Source organism: Melopsittacus undulatus, chromosome 11 (genome assembly GCF_012275295.1).
Source record: "Melopsittacus undulatus isolate bMelUnd1 chromosome 11, bMelUnd1.mat.Z, whole genome shotgun sequence".
Classification (NCBI taxonomy): Eukaryota; Metazoa; Chordata; class Aves; order Psittaciformes; family Psittaculidae; genus Melopsittacus; species Melopsittacus undulatus.
Window position 1 is genome coordinate 11,397,452 of NC_047537.1, and position 27,997 is coordinate 11,425,448.

At 49.0% G+C, this 27,997-nt stretch overlaps 1 protein-coding gene across 2 annotated transcripts; it reads left to right on the forward strand.

Moving 5' to 3' along the window:
* Window positions 1–658: 658 nt before the first annotated feature.
* LOC101881288 (dual specificity testis-specific protein kinase 2-like) lies at window positions 659–27,679 on the forward strand. Of its 2 annotated transcripts, XM_031044148.2 has the most exons (10): window positions 659–788; window positions 11,382–11,549; window positions 17,416–17,615; window positions 20,993–21,114; window positions 21,267–21,315; window positions 22,001–22,150; window positions 24,044–24,217; window positions 24,771–24,854; window positions 25,937–26,023; window positions 27,527–27,679. In XM_031044148.2, exons 3-10 carry the CDS (start codon window positions 17,427–17,429, stop codon window positions 27,626–27,628), a joined length of 957 nt encoding a protein of 318 aa, XP_030900008.1. In that variant the 5' UTR covers window positions 659–788; window positions 11,382–11,549; window positions 17,416–17,426; the 3' UTR covers window positions 27,629–27,679. The 2 variants fall into 2 exon arrangements, with proteins under 2 accessions (XP_030900008.1, XP_030900009.1); XM_031044149.2 differs by lacking the exon at window positions 11,382–11,549.
* The last annotated feature ends 318 nt before the right edge of the window (window positions 27,680–27,997 follow it).

Consider the following 27,997-nt stretch of genomic DNA (forward strand, 5'->3'; position numbering starts at 1 on the left):
ACTGGAATGGGTTGCCCAGGGAGGTAGTGAATGCTCCATCCCTGGCAGCGTTCAAGGCCAGGCTGGACAGAGCCTTGGGTGACCTGGTTTAGTGTGAGGTGTCCCTGCCCATGGCAGGGCGACTGGAACTGGATGATGTTAAGGTTCTTTCCAGCCCTAACTATTCTATGATTCTATGAATAGAAGGTGTTTTCCCTCAGCCTGGGGTTTTCATCAGCTCTTCTGAAGTCTCAGTGCCAAGATCTGTTGCCATTTAATAGTCTGGGATCTAACAGCAGCATCCTCATGAGACACATGTGTCCTTGTGCAGCATGTCTGGAGTTCGAGCTGTTTTTGCTCTGTGCAGCCCCCATCATTTCCCGGGAGCCAGTGTGCCCAGGGTGTGGATGGATGCGGCTCAGCCGGCCATGGCCCCACCGTGGGGTATGGTGTGGGGATAGTTGTGGGTCGTCTCTGCTGCGCTTCACGGAAGAGGTTGGGCGTGGGGAACACAGTGCGGAGCCGCACACTGGACACAAGTAATGCCGTGTGTCGGCGGGGGGCCCCAGGAGGGGCTGCAGGCGGCGGGAGGGGGTGTGCGGGGGGATGATGCCTTCCTTGGGGAGGGCGGTGCAAGGCGTGGGGAGTGGCGCATTGCCGTGAGACGGGAGGGGCCGAGGCAAGCCGAGTGGGCTCACGCCGTGCCAGTGGCGCTTGTGCCGTGTCGAGCCGTGCGGAGCCGAACCGAGCGGAGCGGAGAGTAGCGCGTCCTGCAGGACCGGGGCCCAGCGGGGCCGGGCCCGCGGCAGGTGAGTCTGCGCTGTGGCCGGGCGGGGGGGTCGAGCCGTGTGCCGCCGTGTCCGCGCTGGCTCGTTCTGCGCCTTCCGCTGGCAATCGGCGGAGCGGGCGGTCCGGACCATGCAGGACCGCTGCACCGCGCCCCTGAAGCTCCGAGCTCCCGAGCCCCCATGGAAGCTCCGCTCCCTCGTCTCTAGGAGCAGGGGTGCCCCGGCTGGCCGGTACCTGCGGTACCGAGACCCTGCTGTTTACAGGGTGCTTGAAGGAGCTGACAGCGACACTGCGACAGGTCAAGCCCAGCTGGGCGACCCGCTCCTGCCTTCCGGGGATGGAGACAGAACTGAGTCTAGTGCCGGGAGCCCGCTTTGTGCTTTGTCCCGATGGGAGCAGCTGAGCAGATCAGTTCATAGGGCAGAGCTGACCCTGGGAGTGATGGCGTGGAGGAGCCGCCGCTCATGGAAGCAGCTCTTCTGGCCTGGTTCTCAGTGGAGCTGTGGCTAGTTTCCCATCTGCTGTCCTCGGGACCCACTCGGTGGTCCACAGCCTGTAGCACTGTCCCTAGTCTTGATTCAGAGAAGGGCTCTGGGCTTTTTGGAGGGCTGCAAGAAAAATGTAGATCCCAAGGGTGGGGAAATAGACTACTGGCTTGGCCGGGAGTTCCTCGGCAGCTGCTGTGTTACCTTTCCCCATGTCCAAGCAAGAAGTTTGCCTTTAATGCTGTTCTGATGCTGCTTGCACATTCTGTGCACACAGTGGCTCAGGTTGGTTTGCTGAAGGAAAGTTTTTCAGCCCGATCTCTGCTTTGCAGGAAAGGTCCCTCTTTCCCTGCCCTTTCTTGGTGCACCTGGCTTGGAGACATGGATCTGCCTCAGGAGGGGTCCCTGCCAAGGGAAGGAATGACTCCAGCTGGATCAGGCAGGATTCATAGAATCATGGAATGGTTTGGTTTAGAAAGGACGTTAAAGCTCATCCAGTTTTACCCTGCCATGGGCAGGGACATCTTCCACTAGACCAGGTTGTTCCAATCCCCTGTGTCCAGTCTGGCCTTGAACACTGCCAGGGATGGGGCAGCCACAGCTTCTCTGGGCAGCCTGTGCCAGTGCCTCAGCACCCTCACAGGGAAGGACTTGTGCTTAAGAGCTCATCTCAGTCTCCCCTCTGTCTAAATCTGCCTCCCCCATCTGTGGCCTAGCAGCTCCAGGTCTCCTTCAATTTCCCTGCCAAGTTCAGCATCTCCACTGCTGAGACAGCAGCTTCCAGGAGAAAGCATGCTCAAGCTGCCTTCAGCAGGATCTCAAATGTATTATGTTTTTCTTATTAAAAATCCCCGAACACTCAGGTAAGAGGGAAAGCTGAATTGGAGCCTGTGTAAAACCTGCTGCAAAGTGTAGGTAAAGCTGTGGGGTAAACAAGTGGTGAAAAGCCAATACTTTGTAGTGTGAAAAGACTGCTGTTACCATGCAGGGTCAGTCACAGCATGGCACAAGCTTACAGGTGGCCAGCTGAAGTGTTCAAAGCGGAACTACTGGCATGCAGATGGTTCTGAATCATCAGGCAAGAGTTGCAGTGCACCTATCCCTGAGCAAAAAAAGAATATAAACCCAAGCTGGATCTGAGCAGTGAGGCTGAGGGATGCACCATGCTGCGGAGCTGGAACGTCAGCTCATCATGGGATGTCAGCATGGGGAAGGCCGGGCAGCACTTAGAGGCCCTCAGGCTTCTGCAGGGACCTTGCTGGAGAATCGTCACCTGTCTCAGGGTCCCTCCACAGGCAGGAGTCAGGGCCGAGTCACTCGGAGTACCTGGCACATATTTCCTTGTTCTTTTCCCATTCAGTCTTGCTCTTTCAGGAGTGTAGCTACTCACACATACTGGGGAGGTTATGTGGGCTGAGATGCAGCTGTGTTTCTGTCTTGTGCTGGTCCACCAGGCAAGGTCCCCCTTGCACAGTAAGTCCTCAGGAGCCTCCACTTCTGATGATTGCTGTAGACACTTTTTTCTATATAAATTATTATTCCTGTGATCATTAGGTTTGGTGCTTTCTGGTGGTATTTCAAAGGAACGCAAAGCAATCTAAGCTCATGGGCTGAAACTGAAGGTCGTGTCATTACTAAAGCTCTTCTCTACGCCAGTTGGCAAAGTTTTTGGGAGTGATTCGGAGAAAACTCCAGGAGCAAACTTGCCAACAGAGTTTCAAGGTGACAAGCAGGTATTCTTTATAGTGGCACCGGGAGACACAAGGGATAGCTCCTCCTGCTGTGTGTCCCCGTATTGCTCTACAGGCCATCCTTACGTGTTCACTGGGAATATTACATCATTTTCCAGAAAGTTTCCTGCATGCATACAAAAATGTGATGGTGCTCTTTAAGGTCGTTGACTTTTCCCAACAATCTTCATAACCAGCTTAATTAACATGACAGACATAGCAATCATCCTGTCCTTCTATTTATCAGTTAGTTTAAGTGTGCCCATCCTGCACATCTGCTAGTTCCAGATACTTACCATCCCCAGGTCATGTTTTTCTATTCTGCTTTTCTTACACCTTTTGTACTAAGTTCCTAAGGACCTGAAACTCTGTCAACTACCTTCAAGCACCGCAGTTATTTTCCGTTACAAAGCCACCAAACTTAACATTACTTAGAACTGATTACATTTTGTGCTTTTGTGCCTCCTTGTCTCAGGAGTGAGTTTCACACCTTCAGGCTGCACCCAAATGTACCTGCACCTGGAGAGTGGCACAGGATTTCTCTGGAGAGGATGGGACATAAGTGGGCAAGCCCATTTATGGCAGAAGAGATTTTTCTGCATGTCCCTGCTTCTTTCTATATTGAGAAAGCTGCTGCTTGTCTGTTTTGTGAGCACAGGAGCTGGTTTTCTTCTGCTGGCGACTGGAAGCCTGGCAGCTTCCTGTAGTCAGAGCTTAAAACATCAGGGCTTTTAAAGAAAATGCTTCAGGGGTATTCCTACTGTTCAGATTAAGTCTTGCATAATTTCTTCCCTAAGGGCAGATTTCGCAATGAAAACTTTATGTAAAGCAGCACAGTGTCTGAGGCAACTTTCAACTTTGAGCATTGATGGCAAAAGCTTTGGCTCCTATCCCATATGATCTTCAACATAGAATCATAGAATCATAAAATAGTTCGGGTTGGAAAGGACCTTAAGATCATCCAGTTCCAACTCCCCTGCCATGGGCAGGGACACCTCACACTAAACCATATCACCCAAGGCTTCATCCAACCTGGCCTTGAACACTGCCAGGGGTGGAGCATTCACAACCTCCCTGGGCAACCCATTCCAGTACCTCACCACCCTAACAGTAAAGAATTTCTTCCTTATATCCAATCTAAACTTCCCCTGGTTAAGTTTGAACCCATTACCCCTTGTCCTGTCACTACAGTCCCTAATGAATAGTCCCTCACCAGCAACCCTGTAGGCCCCCTTCAGATACTGGAAAGCTGCTCTGAGGTCTCCATGCAGCCTTCTCCAGGCTGAACAGCCCCAACTTTCTCAGCCTGTCTTCATGAGTGCTTAAGGCTAGAGGTGTGCATCCCTAGCCACCAAACATGAAATACCCTGTTGCTGCTATTTAGCAAGTGGTTGGCTGGTGCTCTGCTCCTCTTCTTTCCTTGGTGACAGCTGCAATTAGGTAAATCATTGAATCATAGAAACACAGAATTACAGACTGATTTGGGTTGTAATGGAGCTATAAAGCTCATCCATTTCCAACCCCTGCCGCAGGCAAGGACCCCTTCCACTGGAGCAGCTTGCTCCAAGCGCCTGTGTCCAACCTGGCCTTGAACACTGCCAGGGATGGGGCAGACACAGCTTTTCTAAGCAACCTGTGCTAATGCCTCAGCACCCTCATAGGGTTAGAAGGGATCTTAAAGCTCACCTAGTTCTGGCAGGTTCAAGCCATTCCCCTTGGCCTGTCCCTACAGGCCCTTGTCCCAAGCCCCTCTCCAGCTTTCCTGCAACCCCTTTAGGCACTGGAGCTGCTCTCAAGTCTCCCCTTCAGGAGCCTTCTCTTGTCCAGGCTGCCCCAGCCCAGCTCTCTCATCCTGGCTCCAGAGCAGAGCTGCTCCAGCCCTCGCAGCATCTCCATGGCCTCCTCTGGCCTCACTCCAACAGCTCCACGTCCCTCTTGTGCTGTTGCCCCAGAGCTGGATCAGGGCTGCAGGAGGGGCTCCCCATGCAGCAGGCCATGCTGCTGAGCTGTGCAACTTCTGGCCAAAGCATGTTCTGTGGCTAAAATCCTGTGCAGTTTCAAAAACTTTACTGGGCACATTCATAGAAGGAAATCATCCATTGAGAGCTATTCAATACAAATCCCTGTATCAGCACCTTCTGTGCTGAGCTACAAATGGGAGCCCAGAAGGCAAATGAGGTCTGAGCGCAAGGGTGAGGGGTGCCCTTGTCACCTCTCACAGCTCATACTTGACACCCCACCTTGACACTGGCTCCTCACGTGGCCTTCAGCAACTCACTTAACTTGCCTTGCTTACATTTTAGCTTTAGTTTTTCCATTTGTCAGTGCTAGCCAAGTCTTCCTGCTTTGCAACAGTGGACTGGTAAGAGATAACAAGTGTAGGGAGCTGGGATTGCCTTGGGGGCTCAGCCTGCTGTGCTAGATTGATAAGAAAATGCTTATCGCAGGTGCAGATCTGTTTTTCTCCTAGGCAGCTAGGGAGCTGTTGAGTGTGATACCCTGGAGAGAGACTTCACTGCATTCAGTGTCCCCAGCATTGAAAAGCCTCTTAGAATCTCGTGTTGTCGTGCAAATACTGCTTGTTTACGTAGCATTACACTGAGAAATGGATTTAATGGGAGTGATTGATTTCCCTAGCCAGGCTAACCTGATACTTGTAAGTCAGCTGAAGTTCAACTTCTCACAAGTCAGGGTTTTTCATAAGCCAGTGGTGGATGGGCTATAGTAGGCACGGCAGGAGGAAGGGTCGCACTAGAGAGAGGTGAGAGCTGGGTGTTAAGGGACAGTAGCCCTGAATGCTTGAGGCAAACTCGGCGTGAGGTGGGGAGACAAACCCTGCCCTGACATAGCAGGATTTGAGTTCTCATTCCTTCATTCCCCTGGGAAGGACTCATGTCTGTCAGGATAAATCCTGGAGGCTGTTGGAGCAGGGAACATTTTCCCCTTGCATCTGCACAGCCTAGCTGCAGGGGGTCAGGGCAAGGGCCATATGAATAGCAGGGACATGGTGCCCACAAGTGCTGTGGGGATGTGGAACTTGTGAGAATGCACTCGCCTGCTGTGTCGAGGTGGGTTTGGTTTCCTCCATCTCAAAGCATGACCTTTAAAGTACTTATCTTATGCAGCCTCTGGCAGGTAGATTACTGTGGTTTTAGTCCCCGTGTGCAAATGGGATGGAGGGGCCCAGCTCCCATGGGGTGCTCCCTTGCTGGTGTCCCACCATCAGCAGCTGGTTCTTGAAGTGCGTTTTTTTTTTGAGCAAGAATCTGTTGCAGGGAGGGGGGCAAAAGTCAGTGAATATACCTGTGTTTGCAGTTCAAAATCCTCTGCCACTGCTGGGAAGTGGAGCCTCAGTCACATTTCTAACACAAAGTCTTGAAGCCACTCTGTTTTCCTTGCAAGCCTGTTGGTGCAGCAGGGTGGCAGAACACAGCAGGCCATCACACTAGCACTGGCTGTCACATCAGCTTCTGGGAAGATTTGTATGGCAGAGGCTGAGGCCTGGCTGAAATGAACCTGCTTCAGTGCTGGTGAATCTTATGAGAATTCATCACTTCCTGACTTTGTGCAGTATGAGAGGGGGTGGTTTGTTTCTGTGCACAAGCTGCAGAACGCAATAAAAGCAGGTCTGAAAATGGATTTTTCCAGTGTTGAAAAACCTTCAAAGCACAGCAGTCCCTGGCAGACCTGCTGAAATAATTTTGCTCTAGATTTTTGCAGGAAGAGGGCTGAGAAGCCCCTTATCCATAAAAGGTTGGGGAAATTTGCTACAAATCTTTTATGTTTTATTAATTTGTTTTAAGCTGCCTGGAAAGATCAATCCTTTGGCTGCTGAAGACTGTAGCTCCAGCTTTGGAGACAGCCAGCTGAAGTCAATGGGACTACTGTGATTAATTATCCACTGCTGGGAAAAAAGATGTCTGAGATGCTCTAACTGGTTTTCAGCTTTATCTGTTGGGTATTTACTACAGTTTTACTTTTGGCTGGAGAGTGGATAGTGTTCTAGGAGAAATATGTGCTGGGGGCTTCTTAAGCTCATAGGGGGCAGAATTTCTCCTAGGATGACCTCTGCGAACCAGCAAGGTTCCACATCAGTTTTGCCACGGTGTCTGTGTCCTCTATTGGGTTCAGGTCTGCTGCCAAGGTGCCTCTATCTTGGGGACCTACCACGACCCCATCCGTGTTGCACTGTGCTGCCCAGCACTGGTCTGAGGTGGTACATCTGCAAAGGTGCTGGAGTGAATGTAGTGGTTTGAAGGCTCAGGCTTTTCCTCCTCTTTGTGCAGCCTGGGAATTGGGGCACAGAGATGTTATGAGGAATGCAATATTACTCTGTGAATTATTTGGGTAGTGCCCCAGAGGCTCCTGTAAATGATGGAGGCAGAGAAACGTGGCCAGAGAGTAGTTTGGTGCATGTGAAGTCTGCCTCTTCACTCTGGAGGCAGTCAAGCTGGAAGGGTTGGAGAACATGGATATTCAGCATGCCTCAGCCCAGGGGAAGCTTTGCCCTTCCTCTCATGGTGGATCAAGAGTTAAAGTTACACTGAAGCTATCCCCTCAAGGACGAACTTGCATCTTGCTCTGGAGGCAGGGTTAGGAAGCATGAATCAAATTCACTGCTGAATTATGCAGGCTTCAAAGTTGAGACAGCTGGAGGCTGCCTGCTCATACCCCTGCTGTGAGGAGGAGGCTGGGGGCTGTTTTTTCTGTCCTCTAACCAGCACTTTGGCTTATCTTTTTCCTTGCACTGTGACCTCTAAATATGGAGAGAGGAAAAGCGGACTCTTTAGGAAGGGAAGAGGATGAATGATTTCTGCTTAATGGAAGGATAATGCTTTGGTTTTGCCGTAGGTCTTGCAGAGCTGAGAAAACAAAGCAGAGCTCAAGTATTGCTGTATGGAAAGGGGATCATGGCAAGGGTAGGAGACTGTGATGGTGAAGTAAGGGAGGGATGCACAACAAGGCTGTTTAATACACCTCTGCTGTGACCAGATCCAGTGGGGTCTTCATTGGTGTGAGTATGAGTTAAAAAACCATTGCCACTGTTCTCTGCCTTTCCATGCATGCTGATGCTTGCTGTGTATGACTGATATGCCTACTGAGACCTTGGGCAGCAAGTACAGGTTGTGCTCCCTCAGCTGGGGAATCATCCTTTGCCATAATGGGGATAACCCTTCAGTTAAAGACCATAGAATCAGCTAGGCTAGAGAAGACCTTTAAGCTCATCAAGTCCAGCCCTTACCCCAGTACTGCCAAGGCCACCCCTAACCCATGGCACTGAGGCCTCGTCTCCACGCTGTGTGAACACCTGCAGGGATGGTGCCTGCAGCCCTGCCCTGGGCAGCCTGTTCCAATGCCTGAGCACCCTCTGGGGCAGGAATTGTTCCTCAGATCCATCTAAACCTGCCCTGGTGCAGCTTGAGGCCGTTTCCTCTTGTCCCATCCCTTGTTCCTTGGGAGCAGAGCCCAGCCCCTCCTGGCTCCATCCTCCTGTCAGGCACTTGTAGGGAGCAATAGTGTTTGCCTTGGTTTAGTCTCCATGTTGCTTCCCTCAGGTGTTTCTCAGCTGCTGTTCCTCTCCACTCAAGTGGCTGTTGTCAGAGAAAGGGTAAACTAAGGTCTGGAGCCTTGAGGGTATTTGGGGCCTAGGGTTGCCTCTTGCCAGGTTTAGTTCTCTGAAAGTGGGGTGCCTGGTCCAAGTGGTTTTAACAGTTGCTGGAGAAAGACCAACACCTCTGAAAGAAGATGGATGCCACCTCCTGGGGTACTGTTCTGTGGTGTTATTCTCACTGCCCACAGATGGGGTGCATTTGACCTTGTCCCATTTGCAAACTGTGGGTGGGTTGAGATCTGGTCCCTGTCCTGAAGGACTGAAAAAAGCCAAGAAGAGGAAGGAAGGAAAAAGGTGATGCCCAAGAGATACTGACTGAGGCTGCAGCCCAAGTGTCCTGAGTCTGCTTCTTTCTTGTTGGGCTGTGCCACTTCTGCAGGATTTTTCCATGCCATACATGAATAATCTCGTGGAGCAGCATGGTCACACTGGTGACTCTGGTGTCTGCCCACCTACAGATTTCAAAGACCTCAAAATGTTTAAATCATGATTAGTGTTTTCCTAGGAGCAGTGTCAGCAGAGCAGTGTTTTGTGGTCTTTCCAGGCTGTCCCTGTTCACAACAGCAGCAAGGACCACAGTGTTGGAGGATACCACAAAGATCCTCTAGGCTATTCTTTCCATGATTCCTGGGAGTCTGGAGATACAGTGATCAATGGTGGGGTCACATTAGCTATTGTCTTCATCCAGCTCATCCCCTTGTCTCTGAGGGATGGAGATACGGCTGGAACATGGGTCTCAGGTCCACTGGGTCCTCTGGAGAGGCTCATTCACAGTGGGGTGATTTGCCTACAGTTCTTGGCAGATAGCCAGAGCCTTTATTCAACTTTAGGACTCTGACCATCTGCACCAGGAACAATCCCTGAGCTAAAAATAATCTCAGCTTCTGGGAACAATACAGATAGGTTGAGATTTGAGATGTATTTTGTGGGTTTTGGTTGGAAACCCCAAAGACAAAGGCCATGCCCTTCACCTGCTGTGGAGCATGTTTTGGTTTGCAAAGAGCCCACCCCTCGATGGACTGTTTGACAGTGCAGCTCCCACCTCCCTCCTTGATCCCTTCATAGCTCCCAGCCTTTGTCTGTGGGCTGTAACAAGAAGCAAGTACAGTAATTGCTATTAGATGATGCCTCAGACATTTCAGCTATAAGGTCACAGTATCTTTTCTCATCCTGATGCATTTCTCTTGATGGAGAGGGTGGGCTGGAGATGTTCGAGCCAGCTGAAATGCTTGACAGTTCCCACACAGCGAGCTTCCTTTTAAACACCCACGTGCCCTGCTCTGCTTTTTCATTTGTATAGAGTCAATTAAATATCAAGGGAAATGAGGTTTAGATATGCTGATGAAATAAGTGCCATATGACATCAATTTAGGGGTCTTGTAGCATGAGTCTTCAGAATGAAAAAAAAAATCACAGAAATGCACGAAGAGTGTGGCAAAGAGAGCAGGGACAGACAATGTGTGGGATCAGGCTTGTGACTGCTGAGTTGTTATGACTATTTTTTTTCTACTCTCTTCTGCACCTTTCCATCTCAAATGAATCCATGTGCCTTGTCCATCATCTGTTTTGCAGGGTGAGCCAGTGTGAAGCCTCTGCTGACTGCCCTGGCTAGTGTTTTCGCTTGTTCTTGTCTTGTTTCTCTTCCTTTGGAACATCCCCTTATTTCCCACCATGCAGGTAGTTCTCTGGCACTTTCTGTGGATGGGGCGTGTTACAGGGGAGGACACCGCACAGACCTTCATAGATGGTTTGGTTAAACTTGTGCCAAACTCAGACCAGAACAAAGGTCATTCTTGGAAAACTCAGGTGCCCGACTATCCTTAACCCTGCTAGAGGCCAAACTGCATTTTAGCTGCCTAAATGTCTTTATGCAACCTCGCCTGATGAGTCTTAAACAGTTGTATGAAAGCCATTTCATGTGGGACTCAGTTCGCTGGATGTGGGCACACAGGAGCTGAAGGTCAGGGCTCCTTGGAGGAGGGGCTGCCTGTGTCTTCATTCCCTTGTAGACTTGTTCTGTGGGGTGGAGGTAAAGTCAGTTCCTGGAGAAGCAAGTCTCTCTCTCCACTTACCTTCAAAAATGTTCATTGGTAAAGCCAAAGTTACAGGCAGTTAATCTCTTCCTTGAAAACCTTGGGGTAATACTGATTTTTAGGGCCAGAAGATCTTAAAAGCTTGTTTCCCCCTTGTAGGTAGCATCAGCCATAGGTCTTCACCTGGAAATTGTATGCTTTTTGGTTAGATCAAAACTGTCCTGATCAGGTTTTCCAACACTTAGGTCCTCCCTGAGTATAACATGTGTGGAGCCTTTTAACTAAGTCCAAAGGAGGACAACAAAGCTGGTGAAGGGTGTAGAGAACAAGTCCCATGAGGAATGGCTGAGAGAACTGGGGTGTTTAGTCTGGACAAGAGAAGGCTCAGGGGGGACCTTATTTCTCTCTACAACTATCTGAAAGGAGGATGGAGCCAGGAGGGAGCTGGTCTGTTCTCTGAAGGAATAAGCATTAGAACAAGAGGAAACAGACACAAGCTGCACCATGGGGGGTTTAAACTCTTAATATTAAGAGCAATGTCTTCAGATAAAGGGGGTTGTCAAGCATTGGAATGGGCTGCCCAGGGAAGTGGCTGAATCACCTTCCCAGGAGTTATTTAAAAGACATGTGGATGTGACACTGAGGGCTATGGTTTAGTCGTGGACCTCACAGTGTTAAGTTTACAGTTGGACTCAGTGATCTTGAAGTTCTATTCCAACCTATATGATTCTATTATTCTATGCTTCTGTTTCAGATTTCAGAGGGTATTTGTGTCGCATGGTGACCAGTTACAGTAAAGACCTATACTTACCTGTGCTAAGAGCCTCCTGTCCTTAGATCATCCGAGTTCCCATTTGCTGGGTCTTACAATATCCTTATCCCTATTACTTGGCATTTTCCCGTCAGCAAGAGGATACTTCAGGTACCAGTTTTCTTGTAATTTTCCTTTGTGTTTAAATCTCTGGGGGAAACAGATTTCCCAGATTTTGGATTTTTCCTAAGGATTCTTTCTTACCGGGCGAGGGATAGGTTTGAAATCTGAGCAGCTAAATCGAAGCTGGGATTGCAGTTCAGGGTATGATTCCAGCCCTGTGAGCATGATGCCATCCTTGGAAGGCAGGATTTCATCCAAGTCTGTGGCTCAAAGTCTGATCCAAGTCTGATGGCAGCAAAATAAGCCCTTGGATTTGCAAAGTGAAAATTATTTATCCTGTCAGTAACTTACCCTGAGCTTTTAAAGTCTTACTTTCCAGGCTGTATTTATTTATTTCATTTAATGAGAATGTGTTTGTGCTCAAATGAAATGCAATTGTCCCTTTATCCCTGCTGTGTAATTTACTTTATTTTGCCTTCCTGTGCAGAGGGGAATTTGCCTTCCTGACTCATTTTGTTAGGTTTCTTTTTCCCCCAACAAAAATTATCTTTTTGACTGGAGAGATCACATATTTTTGGATTAGCTTGAGGGAAACAGCCAAGCTTAGACTAGATGTTCTCACATAAGTGAGGATGTCTACAAAAAGCTAACTGCTAATTTGGCATGCAGGGAAAGGGAGCTGATCTCTGTTGATGCTGGGAGCTGTTGGTTGCAGGGCTGTTCCTCACATCCTTGCACTAGTGAATGTCACTGTTTTATCTGTGGGAAACCACCCTCTTGCTGGACAGCAGGAGTTGTGGTTTAGCCTCCTCCCCAGGGTGGGAGTATCTGGGAGTATCTTGACCCACCTTTTTCTGTGGGTCAAGAACTCAAATATACTGATAACATATTCTTAGGGTTCAGCAGCGTAGTATTGGTCAGCAAATCCACCTTGGTTTTTCTTGACTTACTACATTGTTCTTATACTACAGGAAGGTTTGTTGATGTCTGTTATAAAAAGCCAGAATGGAACAAAGTCCATTTCTAGTGACAGTGATAAAGGCTGAGTAACTCTACTGAGGTGTTTTGTTTATCTGGTTTAGATGATCTCATCTAATGTTACCACTGTTTTCTGTAGGAGCTGAGGAGCACTCATCTCTCCATCTGGGTGAGCCAGGTGTAGGGAGGGAAGGATGGAGGGGGCTGTAGGAATGTTTCCCATACACCTCATGATCACCTGTGCTGCAAGAGAAGACTACTCAACTCCTGTGGTTTAAACCATGTGGGGACTGAAGTGATTTACTGATTTATTAATAAGATGTAATCAACTGGCCATCAGTGAAGCATCAGGATCATTATCAGCAACTCATCAGCTAAAACCCAGTGCTAGATGCTTAAAAAATGTTGATGAGCATCTACAGATTTCTAAACGTCCTTCTGTATATGATCCCCTCAAGGCCAAATCATGCACAAGCGTGCATGCATGCCTACATAAACAGTCAGAGCACACCCCCCTGCCCACCAGGAGGATGGGTTCCTCTGTTTTAGACCCCAGTGCTGGCACCCTGCTGTCCTGGCAAAGATATTTTGTTTCCAGGGATCTCTGATCACAGAAGGTTCTTGTGTGGCATGTTAGTAAGCACTAGATAAGCTGTTACACGCTGCTCCTGAGGGGAAAGCTCCAGCTGTCAGACACCGGGCTTCCTGGTCCAGAGAGGTCTCTGCGCCCAGTCCAACTTCCAACATAGTGGCAGAGGAGACTGTTGAGAATCTTTCTGCTTTCCTGGTGATGGGAAGAAAAGTCCTGGAAAGAGTGCCCAGGGAGGCAGATTGGCTGTCCAGTGGGTGAGGGGAGGAAGAGTCTATTCTTCCTTTTTTTTTTTCTTCAGGAAAATTGGCTGCCTAGAGGAGGGGTTTGAAGCTTGGGCTTTGTATCCTCACAGCAGGGCCTGGGCAGTTGCTCGGGGCTGTCTGGGGTTACTGGTCTGTTGGGAGGTGGTTTACTTGAGAGCAGTGGGTGCTGCATTGCTGAAGAGACAGAACAACCCCCCCAGTGCCTGCGTGCTCCTGCCAGGCCCTTCCCTGCCTGTAGCCAGCCTTGGTGATGAGGCTGGAGCCACACTTTTGGCTGTGATTGCCCTCTCAGGATACATGCCCAGGCTTATTGAGGGTCTCTGTCAGCCCTGGTGGTGCTGGAGCCTTGCTGTGCTCGTGGTGGGCCAGTGAGCCCTGCTGGGGAGCCATACCGGGGGAGAGAATTCCCTGCAGCAGGTACCTCTGGTGTCTGCAATGAGGAAAGGCCAGAAGAAGAAGGTGTCCCAGGGCTGCTTCTCAAAGTGACTGCTAATGTAATGTTTTTAGTCTGTCAAGGAGTGTGTTCCCTACAGTGACAGCTCACAGCATCCAATCCTTTCCAGGCTGCCTGTGAGCTGCTTCCTTGGTACTTATCACCACCCTAGGGAGCTGGGAGGTGCATGTTGGCCGCTGTGTACAGAGGCAGCAGCTGAAAGCTTGAGAACATGAGCAGATTCCCCGGAGGGTGGTGAAAGCCAGTGGCTCTGTTTCCCCTCTCCCTTAAGGCAAGGCAGCCTCAAAGGGGATGAGCATCCTCCTGTGCCTCAGCCTGTGTCCTCCCTGCTGGTGGAATTTGATCTGGGAGCACTGGTGATATGGGCAGCTGCTCCAGTGCTTTGTGTGCTCAGATAAAAGCAGGGCTTTGGGTGCTCTAAACCTTTCTGGTGACATGAGAATGTGCCCTGCCTGCTGTCCCCCAAGACGGCCCTTCCTGCTCCCTGTCCTCCACAGCTCCTAGAAGCCTTCAAATAAATCTCGGCATTTTGAAAGGCCATTTACCCCCCAGCCTACGTGTCAGCACTAATCTGGGGACAAACAGCACATTTATAAGCAAAAAATAAAGACTTTGCCCCCACTCAGCAGCATAATGTGAGGGACCATTCCTGGCATGCTGGGGATGCTGCAGGGATTCTTTCCTGGACAAAGAAGGCAATTGAGGAGCTAGGTCCTGGAGGGAAGAGATGGTGCATGGGAAAAACACTGAACAGAGAGGCCTCTGAAAAGGAAACCATTCCCTGTGGAAGAGGCAGCCTCAGGCAGCCTGCCTTGCCCAAGGGAACCTGTGGATCACCCTGCAGGCAAGAGGCGCTCCAGGGTGGCTGGAGTCAGGTCTGGTGCTCTGGTGGGAACGGCTCCTTTTTCCTTTGTGTCTGAAGGGTGCTAAAGTGGAGGAAGAGGCTTTCAGAGCCTGCTGGGTAAATGGGTCTTTGGTAGCTAAAGCAGCAGCTGGGGGTGCTCACCACAGCTTTGCCCCAGTGAGTGACCACCACTCTGGAGTGAGGCTGTGGGTCATTGTATTACTGTTTTACCATCCACACAACAGGAGAGGGCAAACCTGTGTCTCAGGATTGGGTGCAGGAATGGGTAAATGCTGAGAGTGCATCCTCATTGGTGGCATGGGGTCAGAAGGATCACTTAGACCCTGTCAGCATTATGTCCTGGCCAGTTGTGCAGGATGTGGATGAGCTTCTCTGTGTCTTGCCAACTGAGCATGGAGCACCACTTGCTTGGCCTGGAGCTGCAGCACCTCCTGTGTCTGCCCTGCTGTGCCATGACCCTGCATGCTGAGCATGGCATTGGGCAACAAAAGCCCTTTGCTGCACCCTGCCACCAGCTTGTGCACCCAGTGCCTTGCCCTCCTGCATCCATCCCACAAGCTCTGCTAGAGCTGAGCCATTTTGTACACCAGAGAGAGATCCTTGCAGAATCTGGATGAATCATCCTTGTTGGAATATCCTTTGGTGCAGCACTGAATGTGATTGGTGAGTGCTGTCTCCTGCTTCTGCATGAGCCTCTTCCCTGGTGCCAGTATGTGGTGCCTGGGTGCAGGCTGGATGGGAAGGGGTTGGGCACAGCCTTGTTACAGTGGTATTGGCTGTAAGGAGCAGTGACCATCCCAAGGAAAAAACCTCCAGTCAGGCCCCTGTAGCTGTGTCCTGTCATGGAATGTTCCTTAGTTGCCTGTCCTTGAGTCATAGCAGGGGTAAAACTGTGGCCCTGTAATCTCTTTCATGTGCCCTTTTTGATCTAAGTGATCTCCACTGATCATGGCCACAGGTTCCCCTGTTCATGAGTATTTCCAAGGCTTTGGTCCTGCAGGTGTTTGCCAGGTGGTCAGGTAGGAGCCCATGTATCATGTTGATTTTGCTTGAACTGGAATCCTGCAGTCTGTGTGTGACTGTCTTGTGGTGGCAATCTTGGGTTTGGCTGCTTTGAGAAGTTTGTGCTGTTGTTCCCCTTCATTGCGTTTCCCTGAATCTCAGCCTGGAGCTTGCCTGCTGTTTGTGTCAGAGATCCTTGCCCTGCTTGGTCCCAGCTGTCTGCCTGCCCCATGTCCCAGCCGTTGGCTCTTCCTAAATTCCTGCCCTGCTTAGCCCAGCCACCACATCTGTTTGTTTCTGTTTGGCAGCTCCCTGGATCTTGGCTGGACGATGGGGGATGAGGTGGTTGGTGCAAACATTTTATGCATGTCTCGATGGAAATTAATAGTATTGATAGTGACTTCAATGCCATTATTATTATTAGTGCAAACTAATAGCTAAAAAACCCCAACCCCTGACATGTTGCCCAGAACTTTTGGAGATCTATGTCCAAGGTATATAAGGCCAGGTTGGACACAAGGGCTTGGAGCAACCTGCTCTAGTGGAAGGTGTCCCTGCCTGTGGCAGGGGTTGGAACTGGGTGTGAGCTTTAAGGCCCCTTCCAACCCAAACTGTTGGGTTATGATTCTAGGAAATTTTGCCTTTCCCTGTAGAAGCAAAGTAGCTGTGAAATAATCCACAGGATGCTGGTAGAGTTCCTTGTTTGGTGCAAGAACTAGGGCGGAAGCTTAGGGAGAGCAGAGCTTACGTTTACTTCAGCTGGAAGCACTGAAAAACTGCTCTTTTGTTGAGTGTTGTCTAATCTGGTCACAGTATGGTAAAGCAGCTCGCCAGAGGCCAAGGAATTGGCACATGCTGCCAGTGGAAATTTCTCAGACAGCTTTGTAGCATACCAGTGGTTGGTTACAGTTATAAGGAAGTGGCACCTTACTCGCCTCCCTCAGGGTGTCAGAAGCCCGTTTTCCACTGGATTTGCCTCCCCTGCATTTTGGAAGTAATAAGAGGCAAGTGAGAGAAGGAAAAGAATGGCATATGGCTTTGAAGGAGTGTGAGTCTAGTGCTATAAAAGTCAGGAAGGGGAACAGTGTTTGGGGACTGGAGAGGGAAGTGTGAGAAACAGGGGAGTGTAAGAGGAAGACAGTTCACCAGAGGCACGTGGAGTCAAATTCAGGACACAGATAGCAGGAGGGTTGCTGGGGCACTTCCTTGTTCTGTGATTCTTCAGGGCTTATAATGAAATGTAGGCACCTGCCAAAGTGAAGACCTTTTTAGGCCGGTTTCCTGCTACTACATTCAAGTCATGACCCTGTGTTTGCAATAGTAGCTTAAGTCTCATCTAGAGCTCTGGTGGAACAGATTTGGCATTTGTATGCGGCATATTACCTATAACTGAAAGGCCAGTTAACCCAACATAAGTTGGCTGAGCAAGACCAAGACCCCTAGACTTTTCCTGGGCTGCACTGTCATGTCTGGAAGGTGATGCATCCCACCTGCTGTAAACCTTTAGAAGGTATAAGAAGGTATATGCAGATTTAATGTCTTTTAAGTCCTAATCTAAAGAAATCTGAATACAGCCTGCGTAAGGCAGGCCTAACTCCAGTGGGTTCTGGTGCAATATGTGCTTCAGGGTGCATCATCTCAGTGCCTCACCTTCTTTCCATCATTTCCTCAGGCTTCATTGAGTCCTGGTCTCTAGTGCAGATATTTGTTTGATGTCCAAATACCACTGACTGCTTACTGTGAAACACACTGTGTTTTAGCTGCTGCCCCCATGATGTGTGAAGCAGGGCTGATCGCACCGGAGCCCTCTGGCCCCATGCAGTGCTGTGGTGAGTCGTCTGACACCTACTACCATGTGGACCGCTGGCAGAGGCTGCGCACGGCTGTTAGGAAGCTGGAGTTCTGGGAAAACTTCAACGCTGAGCTGATAGGCAGTGGCTTCTTCTCCAAGGTCTACAAGGTAAACTGATATGCCGGCAGCCCATGACCTTGTGTAAGAGCAGCTGCTGAGGCTGTGTAGATAGTGCCTTACCTGAGGAATCTGTTCCCAAATTTATTTCCTAGTCTTCATCCATCCCAGCGTTCTTTAGGAGGTTGGATGAGGTAAGGGAGGAAAGGACAGTGCCTCTGCACACCAAGCACATTGTCTTTGATGCACATCTCCCCTTTCATAGTGAAAAAGGAATAGGATCACCTGGTCAGTTTTCACTGATACTGTCATCTTGCCATACAACAATCTTGTCAGGGAGCAAACTTGGGTTCTGGATGAGATTAGGGGATATTTATGCTCTGTGTTTTGTTCCCAAAACTGTAGCAAAATATATAGAGAAAGAGAACATAAAATTAAGCTGTGTCTCCCAGAAGACCTACCACCCACACGCTGTGGAGATGCCAGCACTGTCACCCCTCCCCAGCTGCTGCCCTGGGATATGGTGATGCTGAGAAAGAGCAGGGGGCCTGGAGCAGGATCAAGCTGGGACAGGCTGCTGGTCCATCTACTTCTGCCTCTGCTGCCTTAGTGTGAGGAGACTCATGGCTCCCTGCAAGCCAGTGCAGACTGGTGTGTCACCAAAACAAAACTGCTTTTCTCACTGGGGCTGTCAGGTTCCTCCCTGCACCAAGGTCTATTTGTCTGGGAGTTTGTTTAACCCTCTCTGAGCAAGCACAGGATCCAGGGTGCTGCTAGCTTTGCTCCTCAGGCTGGGAGTGCCACTGCTTCATTAGAGGGAGTGGATGGGAATTGGGTCTCTTTTCCCTGCAGCCCTTGGCTTTATGAACAGCAAAGTGAAAGGAGATGTGTTACATTAGGAAGTAAGACTCGGCCTTCGTCTCTGAAAGCAGATGTCATGTTGCTTTGCCAGGTCCTGGGACAGTGCACTAAAGCTGTTCAAGGGAAATCTCCAGCCAAAGGTGTGTGGCAGCTCTTTGCACACTAGAGCAATACATGACAAATACCTCTTCCCACTACAGCCTCCTTCTAGCATTTTCTTTCCACCTACACAACATGCTGTTGCTATCACCTTCCTTTATCTAGAAGGTTTTCATAGTAACAGTTGCTGTTTCCTCTGTGCCTGACATTTTCCTCCTGCCCTGGCAGTGAATGAAATTACAGCAGTAGGCAGGCTGGAGACATGGAGCTTGAATGAAAATAAGATAACTTTTGAATCAGAAGCAGAAAAAGAAATATTAAAAAAAAAGATTGAAATGCTATGGGTCAACTATTCAAAAGACAGTGGAGGAGGATTTGGGACAAGGACAGTCCTTTGTGGAGACTTGACATTTGTCTGGATACTGAAGTATGACTGTAATCAAATGCTCTGATGACTTGTGGTCCTCTTGGGTCAGCCACTCCCCTCTGGACTCATAGCCCTGAACACCAGAACTCCTGCTGCGAAGCATCACTGGCCATGGTCCTTTGAAGCTCTTTGCCAACAGATGGTGTCTTCCAAAGTGCTCTCTCAGGAAGAACACAGATTTCCTGCAGTGCTGGCACTGCCTGTGCTGGCTGCCTATTGCTTTTGCTGTCCTTTTTCCTTTGGGTAAGCCCATTCTCAGGAGTTATATGTGGCTTGGCTGGGGAAGAACTTACTTCTGCTTGGTGACTCAGACTCAAGAGGTCTTGGCACAGCCTTCTGCTCTGTGGGTTATGTATTGCATGACCTGGGCACAAGTTACTTTCCCTTTTTCTCTGCCTTAGTTTTCTGATGTGCAATAAGGAACTGTTTATATATGAATATATGTGGTCTTGGAAGAGGCCTTCTGAGCCCGTTACCTTTGCCTGTTTCTCCCAGTACTGGTTTTGGGGTGTAGGTCTACCCTTGCTTTTCAGTCATTTCTTTTCAACACCAGGCTGGACTTTATGTTTCCCTGTGGACAGGGACCCCTCCAGCGCCTACTGACTCTATCAGCTTGGGCAGTACAATTATGAACTCCACTGGTGTCCAGCTGGGATATGCTACCTTACCTAAAAGCCGAGTGTAGCTCAGAGTCTCCACCGGAGTTTGTGCAGAGCTAGTAGGTCTCACTGAAACTCAGTATTAGCTCTTCTGAAAGTTTTTCAGATCTTCCAGATTTCAGATGCCCCCTGTACTCTGTGCTGAGCATAAGGACACTCACAGTCTTGGGCAGAAATGATTGATAGCATCCTTTATATTTACACCTGTGCAATTACAGTCAGTTACATCTGGTTAGTGACCTACAGTCTGTGGTTATGAAGTCCCATCAGGTGAGGGGTTCAGAGCTCTGGCTTCCTTATGACCTGCTCAAGTTATTCCAGCGATAACATTGACTACCAGGTTGAGTTCCTTCAGAAAGGAAGCAGCAGTTCATGTTACTGAAGACAGTTTGTTTTGTGACCCTGATTATAATGACCCTTTCTGTCCTTTCAGCCCAGGTAAGTCTAACATGCTGCTCTTTGTTCCCCTCAACTGACTTAATAACCGTAACTGCAAAGTGATCCATAACAGAGAGCAGTGGGTGACAGTCTGGGACTCAGATTGCTGCTCTTAAGCCAGCTCATGCTGGCTCTGCCATGAACCTTTGCATGAAATCCCTGCATTCAGTACTGCCCAATCCTGGTGCCTCCACAGGGGACAACAAATTTCCTCCTAAAATGCTTGCTCAGTCTGTTCAGTCTTGTAAGGTGGGGGAAAAGCATTTTGATTGCTGTTCTTTCGCTTCCAGTATTCACGCCTGGAGGAAGCTCTAGGAGTTAAATGTCTGATGGTATGCTATAGCAGGGGTTCAGGTTAGCATGTGGCTAGGAAGCAGACAAGGGACCTCCATCCTAGGATGTGGGGGAGAGATGAGCTGACTCTGCACTTTCTTTGTTGGGTCTGTCTGGCAGAGCCTGGGTGGACGGGAGCTGGCCATGGGCAGGGGTGCAGGAAGAATTGGGGATGGGGAGTGTTATCAGCACTTGGTGCGGTGATAAGGCCCAGGTAGGAAGGAATGATGGAAATATGGGGGCAGGCTGTGTTTGGGAAAGGACATTGAATCACGGCATTAAAGGGGAGAAGAACAGCTTTGTGGTAACCCAGGGTGGGCTGAGAAACTCCTCCCAAGAGCCCTAGAACCCACAGATTTTGGCAGGGAAATAGTGTTGTGATACATTGGGACAGGAGGGATGTAGCTGTCTGCAGCCACCCAAGTAGACATCACTGGAGTGGAACTTACGTGGAAGGAAGAGCACCTTGCACTTATGCAAATAACTGTGCAAAAGCTCTGGACATCAGGGAAGTGAGGTTCAAGCCTTTGGCTGGGACTGGATGCTGTTGTCCAGGGGTGTTGGCAGACCTCTGGAAGCTATGAGGTGTCTTGCTCCAAATTTGGCTCCAGGTGACCCAGGCTGCTGCTTCTAAAGTGATGGTGGTGAAGATCTACAAGAATGATGTGGATCAAGAGGTGATTGTACGTGAGATAAGCCTGCTACAGAAGCTGTCCCACCCCAACATCGTCAGGTGGGCACATCCTCCAGCCATGAGCAGTGGGCACTGCTTTGGGCTGGAGTTGGGTTGATGTATCTAAGGCTGTTCTGCAATGAGGGGTTGAGCTGAACCTTGATGGCTTCTTTGCTTTTTTTTTTTTTTTTTTTTTGGTGTGTTTTGCTTAGGTACCTTGGGATATGCGTGAAGGATGAAAAGCTGTACCCAATTCTGGAGGTAAAGATTTCTAGCTTGTGAGTGTGCTGTGAATAGGCAATGACCCTGCAATTCTTTGGTAGGGAGGATGTCAGATATCCTGTAATGTGTATCTACACTTCTCCAACTCATGTGCCTGTGAATGGCTCTAGACCAGCAACATTGCCTTGGAGGAGCTTCTGGTCCTTTCGCCCCCACAGCTGGTCACACTTACTGCAGGGCCATGAGATTCAGACAGGATAACCAAAATGTGTTTCAGGTTGGATTGGTACCACCAAATGGCCAGAATGGGCCAGGTGGCAGGAAGAAGAGCAGCCAGGAATAGAAAGTGAAGCAGACAGTGGCAGAACCTCCAGGGTGGGTCTGGAATGGTGATGTGGTCTAATGGAAAAGCCTGGGCTGGTACTGGCAAGGTCTCGCATTGTTCCTATGCTGTTGGTGGCAGAAGGCATTCACTGAGCTGCTGCTAGGCTTTTTGCCTGTAGTTTGCTGCCTGTGAGTCACGACTGCATCTGGCTTGTACAGCATCCCTGTAGTGGGGCAGAGCCTAGAGATGGGTAGTGACTACTTGTGCCAGGAGGGGTATTTGCACTCTACCCCACACAGGGGCCCATGCACACAGTGGTGTTCAACCTGAAGGGAGGGGTTCCTGAGAGCTCCAGCAGAGTTTGTGCCTGCCACACAGCCACTGCTTTTTGTTCCACAGTATGTAAATGGGGGTTGCCTGGAGGAGCTCCTGGCCTGCAAAGACATTGATTTGACATGGAAGGAAAAAGTGGACTTAGCTTCTGACATCACCAGGGGCATGATCTACCTGCACTCCAAGAACATCTACCACCGAGATCTCAACTCCAAGGTATGCACTAGAAATCTCCTCTGGACTGCTGAAGTTGATTGTGTAGAGGACCCTTTATGGACGTAACCATAAAGCCTCAGGCCTCACACTGATCCTCTGCTCTGTGCTAATCCCTCTTCAGGCAAGAAAGCTTTCTTGATAAAACCCATCATTACATTGCATTAATCACTTGGCAAGCAGGACACCCAGACAGGGATAAAAATAATTACTCCTAGTGCAGTTGCTTTCAGCAAAGAAACAGACGGAAATGTGTACAGGATTGCACATGGTTTTCTTTGCCTACAGTTGCAAGATACTCCAGATTCAGAGTTTTCCTTTCCTGCTCACAGAAAAGGGGAAGCTGTTGCTAACAGGAGCTGGTCATGGGCTCTAGGAATGAATGCCATGTGAGATGGTCCTCATCTGTGTGCAGAGCACCAGGAGATGTGTGTCTCCTCAAGTGCAGAGAAGTTGTTCTTCCTTGATCCAGGGGGTCCATATCACCAATTTTAGGATGGTCATCTCCATGGGTCTCGCTAACTCTGCAGTCTGGCATCTGAAGACAGGCTTTGGGTGTAACAGAAAGGTACATCATGTTCACGATGTATTAGACTTGTGCCTGGGTGGCTGCTTTTCTCAGCATGGGCTCATGCTGCTTGAGGGAGGCAAGAATGAGCACTGGGGTTTGCCATTGTAAGGTTTGTCCATAGTGATGGGCTTTAATGTGGCTCTTCCTCTGCCACTGGTATGGCAGCAGGAACATAGTGGGAAAGTGCCTTGTTGATCTGTCTTGGACAAACTACCCAAACCTCAGGCAGATCTGTAGAGTGTCCATGATACCACAGGGGATGTGAGCTGAGGGGCTGGCCAGCAGCCTGGGCCATGTCTGTGTCAGCTGATGCCAGAGGCTGGCTTAGTGGTTCACTGAAATGGAGCCTGCAGGTCCTGGCGGTTGATGCTGAGTAGGTAGGGGGGTATGTCTTAGAGCTGTTCTTGATGGTGCTCAGTGAGATTTTTAAGAAAAACTTGAAATATGGATGAAGGTCAGCAGTGGGGAAGCCAGTCAAGTGATGCAGTTTTGAGAGACATCAGCACAGGACTAAAACTCACCTAGGTATTCTCAGGCTGTTTACTTGGCTCAGTTACCAGGCTGAGAACAAGGCAAGAGCCTGGTGCACTTCTGACCACAGGTTTTTTGGCCAGTGTGCTCTAAAGTCAGGTGAGATGTAATTTCCTGTTTGGTGGTGACTGGTGAGCTTTCCAGATCTGCTTGTACAAAGTGCTAGAGGTCCCTGCCTGTCCTTTCTGTCTTGCTGTGGAGGAACCTTGAAAGAGGTTCATCCTTCCCCAGGGAAACCTAAGAAACCTGCAGATGGTGGAAGACATGGGAGAGATATGTGTACATGCTTACCTGAAATCTAGTTTTTGAGTGAGAGTCATCTGCAGAAAGCTAGTTCCCTGGGAGGAGATGCTGAGGAGGAAATCCTGGGAACCTGGACAGGCTGAAACTGATGGGGTTTTGAGAAACCTTATAGGAATTCCTCCAGAAAGCAGTGTTAGGGACGTGTAGCTATGGGTAGTGAGAAGTGCTGTGGCTGTGATCCTACCACAGCTGAAGGGGGTCAACATGCAAGATTTTGAGGTCTTCTTCAGAGAGAAGGATGTGGATCATGTTCATTGAATAGCTTCTTCCAAGTACCTTTCCTGGCTTCAGTTGTGATTCATTCATCCCATATCTGCTCTCTGCACTCCATTTTTGCTGCTGGTATGCAGATCTCTGGTGAGGGGAGGGTCTGCAATGGCAAGATTGGGCCAAGGGCTGGTGAGGTGCTCCTCGGTGAGGTGCTCCTCAGTGATGTGCCCAGGCCCTTCCTCAGTAGGCATCTCATACCATATCCCATGGGCTCCTTTTAGAATTGTCTCATTCGAGTGACGCCGCGGGGCCATGAGGCACTGGTGACTGACTTTGGGCTGGCCAGGGAGGTGGTGGAGCTGCCTGTGAAGGATCCGGAGAGGAAACTTTCTCTGGTGGGCTCCGCTTTCTGGATGGCTCCCGAGATGCTGCGGGGAGAGCCCTATGACCGGAAGGTATGGCACTGCTTCCAGCTCTTTGTTCATTCCCAGAGCCCCCAAATGAGTGCTGGAGATTTCTCTTCTGCTTGCTGATGACATGTCCCAGCAGCAGAAAAGCCCTTCCCTCCTTTCCTGGGAAACACTGCCTCTGTTACCTGGACCTTTACTCAGTAATGTTTTACTTAGCAACTTGCAAGTTTCTTATGTGGCCTTGTTAAGTTAAACATTTTGGGAAATGGACTGCTGCTGTCGACAAACAGTGAAGCCTCTCTGAGGAATATGCTTGGTGAATTACAGCCCAATGAGCCTGTTGCAGGATCTGGGGTAGAGAGCCAGAGCTGTGATAAAAACACTAGACATATTGAACAATTGAGCATGGGACCAGGCTTTCCAAAGATGAGGTCTTTCTGGGTGGGTTCAGAAGCCCAGAAGTTTAGGAGTTTGCTGCCTCTATGTCCAACGTTTGTGGGGTTTTTTTTTGAGGACCTTGTTGTTGGTATTCCTCTTTCTTACACTTTGCTTCTGTGCCTATCCTGTCCCACCTCCCACTCTTTCACCCGTTCTGTAGGTGGATGTGTTTTCCTTTGGCATTGTCCTCTGTGAAATCCTGGGCAGGATCCCAGCTGACCCTGAAGTGCTTCCCAGGACTCAGGTAATGATTCCTGCAGCCAGTCTCAATTGTGTTGTCTCCGTGTTGTCTCTGGACCAGACAGACCTGTACACATGTGTATGTGGATCACACTCAGGTTTCTCTCTAGAGGTTTTCCTGTGATAAAATCTGATCTCAAAATTTTCAGTGTACAAGAGTTCAGTGTATCTATAGTTTTGAAACTTATGTTAGATCAACAATTTCAGATTAAGTACTTCCTTTTAAAGACCATAATTCTAAATACATTTTGCTTTGACATTTCAGCTTCTACATTGAAGTGGCAGGTTAAACACAACTTCATCCCATACTCTTATTTTCCAATATGCTGCAGTTAATCCACAATTCATGCGGAAACAGTGAGCTTCCCTAAAAACATGGTCTTTTTTGTTTCAACATTTGCAGCATTTCCCTTCCATACAGTGGGAAGGGAAAGTTTATCCTGAACAAGGATGAAAAACCCATCAGGAAAACAGCAAACTGCTGCTTTCCAAGGAGCAAATGCAAAGAACCTGCAGTGACCAGAGATTATTCCATGTTTCTGTGAGACTGAACAGGAAATAATGCTCTGTCTGTGTTCACAAGATGAAGGAGAATTATATATCGTAGTAATGATATGTAATGATGTATTGAGTGGCAAAGCTGTAGTTACGGAAACTGCTGACTGCTGGCTGGACCCCTTCAACTCTCGCTTGCTGTTAGAAGACCAGATTGTTTGCAGGTCTTGTCCTTGGCAGACACTGCTCAGCACCTGCTGCTGGTTCCTCTTCTGGTTTTGCCTTTTGTGGCTCTTGTTGCTTTAGTCGGAGCTTTTCCAGGAGGACACATACTGCCTGGACAGGGATAGCACAGATCAAGCAAAAGGATGCTGCATTCTTGCAGCTCTGCTAATGGTTTACTCTCTGTGCAGTCCTGCCAGAGCTGATGTTGTCCTGGTACCTTTGCATAGCCATCAGTAAATTAGCTGTGATGGAGACTCTAAAAAGCTTTAAACCGTGAGCATTTTATGCTTTAACACTTTGAGAAGGATGAAGAGCTTTTAAAGGACGTTATAGTCTTTCCTATGTACTCTTTCTCCTTCCTCACAGGATTACGGCTTGGATGTTGCTGCCTTCCAGGGGATGATCAGTGAATGTCCCAAGCAGGTGGTGGACCTTGCTGCTAGGTGCTGTTTGGTGAGATTCTTGCTAGTTTCTTTTTCTTTTTTTTTTTTTCTTTTCCTGTATTGGTTTTATTGGCTTTGTATTACACTTGTGTAACAGAGACTAAAATTGTGAATCATGGAGAGTTTGAACCTGCTGTTCTAGGTACAAGCACACAGGGCTCTGCTGTAAGCTGTGAAGTGATAAGATCTTCCTTTAATGCTTTAATTCACCCTGAAGTTTGCTGGTAGGAAAAGTGTATTGTTTGTGGATTAGAGCCCAGAACATCCCAAGGTCCTGCCTGTTTTCTTGCATCTTAAATATAGAGTGGGAAGCATATTACTGGTTTTCAGTCCCTCCCTAAGCCAGGCTGCAGGCAGGGGCACCTGGCTGATTCTCTCTGTAGAGTACTGCCTTAGTATTAGTAGCCCTGGCATTACAGATACCATCAGGGCATATTCCTCCAACCTTTCTTGCTTCAGCATAGAAGTTAATGGTGAAAGATGAGGGGTGTCTCCCCGTGCTGTCCAAAGCCTCAGAAGATATAGCAGAGAGAAAGTGAGGATCCAAGATCATCTCTGGGAGGAAGAGAATCACAAAGACAGTAATCAGGCAGAGAGTGGATGAGCTGGGTGACTGTAATGCACCTAACTGCTTGGAGCTCAAGGCAGCAAATGAAAGTAAATCCTTGCATGGGGCTGGAGGATGTGTGAATAACTTGCCCTGAATCACAGGAGGGATTCACATCAGGAACTGGTTTAGACATATATGTGTTCAGATCTTGTATCGCTGAAGGGCATCTTTCTTATGCAAGTTGATATAATAATGGGCTTCTGCCAGAAATGGCCTTTGAGGCTGTTCTTCTCTGCCCTTGTGTGAAGTGCAGGTTTGGAGAGTTTCTGGTGCAGTTCCCTAGGCTGGTTTCATGGGATCAGGCATAAAGGGCAGCCTGGGGGGCATGGATTGTGGTGCAGGATGGGGATGTCCCTGGCCATGTCTCTCACTTTGGGTACACCCAAAATACACTGGGGGATCACAGTCCACTGAGGATGAACTGCATCAGGGAGACAAGACAAATCCTGACCTTTTTGAAAAAACTTATGGAATAATCTAACATCTCCCATCTGATACCTACCTGCAGCCACCTGCCCCTACACTGTTTGGGTGGGAATTTCCCACATCCTGTCCAGGTCACAGTATGGCAGGGGATTGGAATTAGATGATCTTTAAAGCCCCTTCCAACCCAGACTGTTCTGTGATTCTGTGATTCTACATCAGGCTGGTTTTCAGCATCTCACTGCCTCTGCTGGAGCTGTATCATACCATGGAATCTTTCCTGCACCTGCTTCTTTGCAGCAGCCCAGGCCTGGATCACCAAGTGGTGGTGACAGAAAGCTCCATCAGCAGGCATGTGACCCAAACCACTGCTGATGATGGATGGATGCCACTGCCCAACCTTGGGGAGCCAACAGAGCTACTGCAGAGCAGCTGCCTCCATTCCAGGGTGTCCTCTTTAGCTTTCTCTTCTCATTCCAGGTGGAAGCATTTAAGAGACCATCATTCTCTGAAATCCTGGATGAGTTGGAGGATGTCATGGAGAGCCTGGAACCTAGGAGGGACAATCTGTTTTTGGGCTGAGCTGCACACTTCCTGTGAGGCTTGGCAGAGAATTGCCCAAACAGTAAATTAACGGCCTGGGGGGGGGGGGTCAGGAGTGAAGAAGAAAGGTGGGGGGAAGGGCAGAGCTAAGTGATTTGCTGGAATTTGTTTAATCACAGTCTTGGTCTCTCTTGGTCTTGGATGCAAAACAGGGTTAAAAATGGAGAAGGGACTTACCAAGGGTATATTTCTCCTAGCTAAATTTTTTAACACATGTAATTAGGACACCAAGCAGCCTTTGTCTGTTTGCTTGTTAAAAGCAAATGATCCTGGAGGACCCTGAATTCCCTTAAGGATGCTTTCTGATCCCTGATAGAAACATTATCCTTTCCTGATTCCCTGTGACTC